Source organism: Notolepis coatsorum (genome assembly GCF_963971535.1).
Source record: "Notolepis coatsorum genome assembly, chromosome: 11".
In the NCBI taxonomy this organism is placed as follows: Eukaryota; Metazoa; Chordata; class Actinopteri; order Aulopiformes; family Paralepididae; genus Notolepis; species Notolepis coatsorum.
The window spans coordinates 19,357,300-19,363,787 of NC_140175.1; the positions used below are offsets into that span (position 1 = coordinate 19,357,300).

General features: G+C 45.6%; 1 protein-coding gene across 1 annotated transcript in view; it reads right to left on the reverse strand.

Annotated features, from left to right (window-relative positions):
* The window catches only part of col5a1 (procollagen, type V, alpha 1), an 89,550-nt gene that overhangs the window by 3,108 nt on the left and 79,954 nt on the right, over positions 1 to 6,488 (reverse strand). The window contains 1 exon segment of the mRNA XM_084325180.1: positions 2,605 to 2,838. Coding sequence (XP_084181306.1) covers positions 2,605 to 2,838 — 234 coding nt within the window.

A 6,488-nucleotide genomic window follows, 5' to 3' on the forward strand; every position in this document is an offset into this window, starting at 1 on the left:
AAAGAGAGAGAGATAGATAGAGGGGGAGAGAGACAGATGGGGGAAAGAAAATACACAGTATTAGATGAGTTTCTATTTGGGGAAAAAGGAACTTGTTACATTTCCATTTCCATTTAGTCGTTTAGCTGAGCGCTTTTATCCAAAGCGACTTACAAGTTCTGTACGACAAGTCAGCAGGAATTCGGTACAACTCTTACAGCTGATTAACAATGATCATCACACAGTGCTGAAACTTGGTTGTTGCAGTGTTGAGTGCATAGTAGTAAAGACATATTAGTAGGGATGTCCGATATTATCGGCCGATATTGGCATAAAAATGTGATATCGGATTTTTTTTTTTTTTTTTTAACATTTATTTAACCTTTATTTACCCAGGCATGCAAGTAAGAACAAATTATTATTTTATTTATTGTCAAAGTATGCATAATGTTGTGTTAATTACACGACAAGAGATATGTAATGTTAGTTACCTGAAATTATTCTGTTTTTTGGAGGGGAAACCCTGCATATATCGGTATCGGTTGATATCGGTATCGGAAATTAAGTGTTGGACAATATCGGTATATCGGTATCGGTAAAAAAGCCAATATCGAGCATCCCTACATATTAGTATAGTAGGAGGAGTGCATGATAGTATAAGACAGTAAGAAGGTTAGTGTTTTAGTTTTTTTTGGTCATTTAGCTGACAAGTCAGCATGAGGGGTACATCGGCAGCTAAGGGCCAGTAAGGGCACCGAACTCAGCACTCAGAATTACATCGGTACTACAGAGTACCGATTCACGGATCAATTGGCCGCTAGATCAATCGGTACCACATTTCGGTACCTTAATAATACTAGACTAAGAGCCTTTTCCATGAATATATAGATTACTGTTCCATCTCTTGGGTCTATGGAAAGACCAGACAAGGTCAGAGGAGTGTGATAATATTTACAGAGGATGGCGAGATAATGTTGATATTTAAACATTTTAAAACATAATACATGATCATGCTTAATAACAATGTTGAAATTGAGAAGTTTGGACTGAAATAAAAATGGTTGTTATTACAGAGAGAGTTAGGTACCGAATAAAGGCACTGTTGGGTACCGATACCGAATTCCAGGAACTGGTACTGTTATCTGGTACCGGTTCGAATGTGAATGGTCAGTGGCATTATTATATTTTATTATTATTATTGTTTGATATTGTTATATGTGTTTTTTTGGCCGGGTTTCATCATCGGGGTTTCATCAAAGAGAAGCCGGATATTCTCGCTCCTCGCGCCACAATGATCGAACAAACGTCCCACCACTCAGGACCGCCGGAACCCGCCCAATTTAACACACCACAAACTAAAAACACACTTCTGTAATCAATATCTGAAATTAATACAAATAATAATAATAATAAAGATGCTCGATATTGGCTTTTTTACCAATACCGATATACCGATATTGTCCAACTCTTAATTTCCGATACCGATATCAACCGATACCGATATATGCAGGGTTCCCCCCCCCCCTTGTTGTGGAATTAACACAACATTATGCATACTTTTGACAATAAATAAAATCTGAATTTGTTCTTACTTGCTTGCCTGGGTAAATAAAGGTTATAGAAATGTAAAAAAATAAAAATAATTTGATTTTTTTTTAAACCGATACCGATATTTTCCGATATCACATTTTAATGCCAATATCGGCCGATAATATCGGTAGGCCAATAATATCGGACATCCCTAATAATAACCTTTACTATCATGCACTTGCCACTAAATAATCGACCTCACCTACATTACTACCTACTATGCTAAGAATATGTCTTTATTACTATTCACCCAAGACTGTAGCACTCAAGTTCAACACTGTTTGACGAACATTATTACTCAGCTGAAAGAGTTGTACCCTTCCTACTGACCTGTTGTACAGAACTTGTAAGTGTCAGCTAAATGACTAAATGTAAATGTTAATGTCTCAGCTCCCCTGACTGGAGCATGTAACAGTTGCACAGTTCTTTCATTGATCAAACCACTAAAAAGACTTAGAAACATGTCCTTTCCTGTCAAGTGTCTGCCAATACACACACACACACACACACACACACACACACACACACACACACACACACACACACACACACACACACACACACACACACACACACACACACACACACACACACACACACACACACACACACACACACACACACACACACACACACGCACACACACACACACACATTCCTGAATGTCCCCAAGGGGATCAATAAAGGAATATCTTATCTTATCTTTATCTTATACACACACATAGTGGCTGCCACACACACACACACACACACACACACGCATGCACACACCCGCACACACACACACACAGACATGCTCAAATGCACACACACACACACCCACACACACATTCCTGAATCTCCCCAAGGGGATCAATAAAGGAATATCTTATCTTATACACACACACACACACACACACACACACACACACACACACACACACACACACACACAGACACACACACACACACACACACACACACACACACACACACACACACACACACACACACACACAGACATGCTCAAACACACACACACACACACACACTCACCGCGCAGCCGTCGACCAGTGCTCTGATGTAAGGGTTGTTGTCGTATGACATCTCCTCATCGTTGGAGCCCAGGAAACGGATGGCCTTGTCGTAGTTGTCCTGGTCCTGGTTGTGCCAGGCCGTCGACTGGTAGCAGTTGTAGGTCACGTTCTGTCTGGCCGCCGCGCTGAGCAACCGCAGGAAGGTCATCTGCACCACGCCGATGGGGTTTCCCTCAGAGTCCACGTACGAGAGCTACGGGAGGAAAGAAAGGACGGGAGGTTGAGTCTAGCACCACCAGACACGACATCAGGGGGGAACCAATGCAAGTATGCGCACAGTATAAAGAAGACGGTATACTGTTTATTTGTCCTCATATTTTTATATCCAGAGTTAATTATATTGTTTTCACTATTTATTTGTCCCCATATTTTTATATTCAGAGTTAATTATATTGTTTACACGGTTTATTTCTTCTCATATTTTTATATTCAGATACAATTGTATTGCCTTTATTTATGTCTCTCTACTATTATTACCCAGACCTCTACCTCCCCCCCCCCCCCCCTCCCCCATGCTGCTTGGATCAATAAAGGAATAATGTCGTCTCATATGAAAGCCGGCGTCTACACATGGCGCCGTCACACTGTATTTGCACGACCACAGTGTCCTGTGTGAATTCTAATCTGTATACTGCGGTTTCAGCTGGGATCGGCGGATGAGTCGGACGGCGCGCTTCACAGACATCATCCTTTTTTATAAAGGAACCCGGGTGACACTTCACCCTCGCTACACTCAGGCCCGGCCCGCGAGAGAATTATGGGATGGCGGGGGGCGTCCATTGCGATGCGACGCAATACACACGCGGCCGTCATCATTCATTCCAATTTGGCAGTTTGTGTGTCTGTGTGTGTGAGCGTGTGTGTGCGTGTGTGTGTGTGTGTGTGTGTGTGTGTGTGTGTGTGCGTGTGTGTGTGTGTGAGCGTGTGTGTGTGTGTGTGTGTGTGTGTGTGTGTGTGTGTGAGCGGGGCGTGGTGGAGAGCGGTGGGCCAGCCCATCTCCAGGGGACATGTTACACCTCATTACCCATAATTCACAGCGGTTGGACACAATCGCTGTTTCCGCGGTGACAAATCAGGTGCCGACGTGTAGCGTCAAAGAGGAGGTTTAAGGTTGTCCCGGGTCCTTCAGGATGAAATATCTGGGCCGCCATCCCTCCCACGCCGGGGATGATGAAGCGCTTTCGGCGCGGCTCGGATCTATCTGAGGGTGTAATCCTCTCGCCGCGTCTCTGAAGAGCCTCACAGAGGGGCGTCCGAGGCCTCGAGAACTGACCTGGGTTCAGCTGGCGTACGCAACACTGTTACCGCACTAAGCTTCACAGAGGGGTTTCTGAGGCCTCTGGAACTGACCTGGGTTCAGCTGGTGTACGCAACACTGTTACCGCACTAAGCAAGGATTCGTATGAGGACGCGTCTCAGTAGCAAAACATTATTAGGTCCCATATTTTTGTCCTTCTCAATGAGTCAAATAGGTCTTTGAGATCCCCTAAACATGTCTTTGACGTTTTTTAGTTTTTTGCTCAACCCCCCCCACCCCCCCACCCCCATTCAGATTATGCATTCTAGCATCCTCTATACCCTTGTTTCAGTCCTGCTCTCATTCTAGCAGCCTCTATACCCTTGTTTCAGTCCTGCTCTCATTCTAGCAGCCTCTATACCCCTCTGTTTCAGTCCTGTTCTCATTCTAGAAGCCTCTATACCTCTCTGTTTCAGTCCTGTTCTCATTCTAGTAGCCTCTATACCCCTCTGTTTCAGTCCTGTTCTCATTCTAGTAGCCTCTATACCTCTCTGTTTCAGTCCTGTTCTCATTCTAGCAGCCTCTATACCCCTCTGTTTCAGTCCTGTTCTCATTCTAGAAGCCTCTATACCCCTCTGTTTCAGTCCTGTTCTCATTCTAGCAGCCTCTATACCCCTCTGTTTCAGTCCTGTTCTCATTCTAGCAGCCTCTATACCTCTCTGTTTCAGTACTGTTCTCATTCTAGCAGCCTCTATACCCCTCTGTTTCAGTCCTGTTCTCATTCTAGCAGCCTCTATACCCCTCTGTTTCAGTCCTGTTCTCATTCTAGCAGCCTCTATACCTCTCTGTTTCAGTCCTGTTCTCATTCTAGCAGCCTCTATACCTCTGTTTCAGTCCTGTTCTCATTCTAGCAGCCTCTATACCCCTCTGTTTCAGTCCTGTTCTCATTCTAGCAGCCTCTATACCTCTCTGTTTCAGTCCCGTTCTCGACGGGCTGTTCTGAAACATATTTTAGGTTAAACTTTAGGTAGAAATGAGAACGTTTACGAGCAAGCCGCCATTTTGGACACACAGTCCAAGGCACAGTTAAAGGCACAGTCTCTGAATACGGGCCGGGTTGTCAAAATCTGACCGGGTTTAAGCGTTTTATTTCACAGTTTGAGTGTCAGTAGGCCCATCAAAGACCCACATCATGTGCACAAGCACTTATAGAGACTGATATTTTCACATATGGACCTTCAAACTATTAATTTACGCCTCAATTTAGAAATTGTGTAGCTGTAATACAAGTTAATTGTTGTTTAAAAACATGCTAAATCGAATTATCTTAATAGAACAGAGAGAATAGGTTATGTTAATCAAGCGGTGCGCGGGATACCATTTCGCATAATTCACCGCTTATTACACAAAGCCGATGTGTCCCATTCCATTACGCGGGGCGTTAGCGCTCCCTAATCGTGACTGATGAGAGACGGCAGTCTCGTTCGGGATCCGCCGCCCCGCGACGGCTCTAATGTCGGCGGGGGTTACTGTACGACGAGGGGCGTCCGTTTCCATACCAACCAACCAGCGGGAATCCATCACCTCCACACGGTGTCTTCTTTGTGCAGACATTACGGGACTGACTTTCAGAGCCAAGCGCATGCAACGCCCATGCCATGCAGAGAGCGGAGGGCCGCCGGAGAGCCTGTGAGCGTTTCTCCTGGTGGTGTATCTCTCTCTCTCTCTCTCTCTCTCTCTCTCTCATCTCTCTCTCTCTCTCTCTCTCTCTCTCTCTCTCTCACTCTCTCTCACACATCTCTTGAACTCTCTCGAACTCTCTCACACTCTCTCACTCTCTCACACTCTCTCTCACTCTCCTCTCTATCTATCACTCTCTCTCACACTCTCTCACTCTTTCTCACACTCTCTCTCACACACACACACACAAACGCAGCATGCTGATGCTCGAACTTGACAATAACTAGGGGCCAATCATCTTCAAAATCAATTGGTTGCAATCCATTTCAATCATCAGTTTCAATGACTGATTACATTTCCTAATGAATTACATTTTACATTGTTTTTGTAGGACGGTGACATTCTATTCGGGGGGTGTCAAGTTGAAGTGTCGGCACGCCGGCTCGTGTTAGGAGTAGCTCTGCCCCTCGTCCGGTGCCCTCTGCTCTCGTCTGCCCATCCACCCCCCCCCCCTCCCCCCACCCACACCAGTACCCCACCCCCCCCCCCACCCCCATCCCTCCCCGCCCCGCACAGCGTGTAGCTCCACCAGCTCCACATCGCCATGAGAACCGTTACCTCTTCATCATCACCACAGCCGCAAGTCAACAGTGGCTGAGTACCCAGAAGCCCCCCTTGATGATGGTGACTGAGCGGCTGACCTTTTCTGACGCGGCTCTAGTCTGGAGCCAGATGTGTGTGGAGTGTGTAGCTAATGAATGACTATACACGGCGACAGGCACAAAATGGCACCCGTATATCTCCTTCCCCCCTCGCTGAGGAGCCGAGAGCCGCACGTGAGAAGCGCGTGAGGAAAGGACGTGTTAACACGGGGTATCTGCGGGTCTCGACGGGTTATATATTTTTTTACGACCTTTTCAATAACA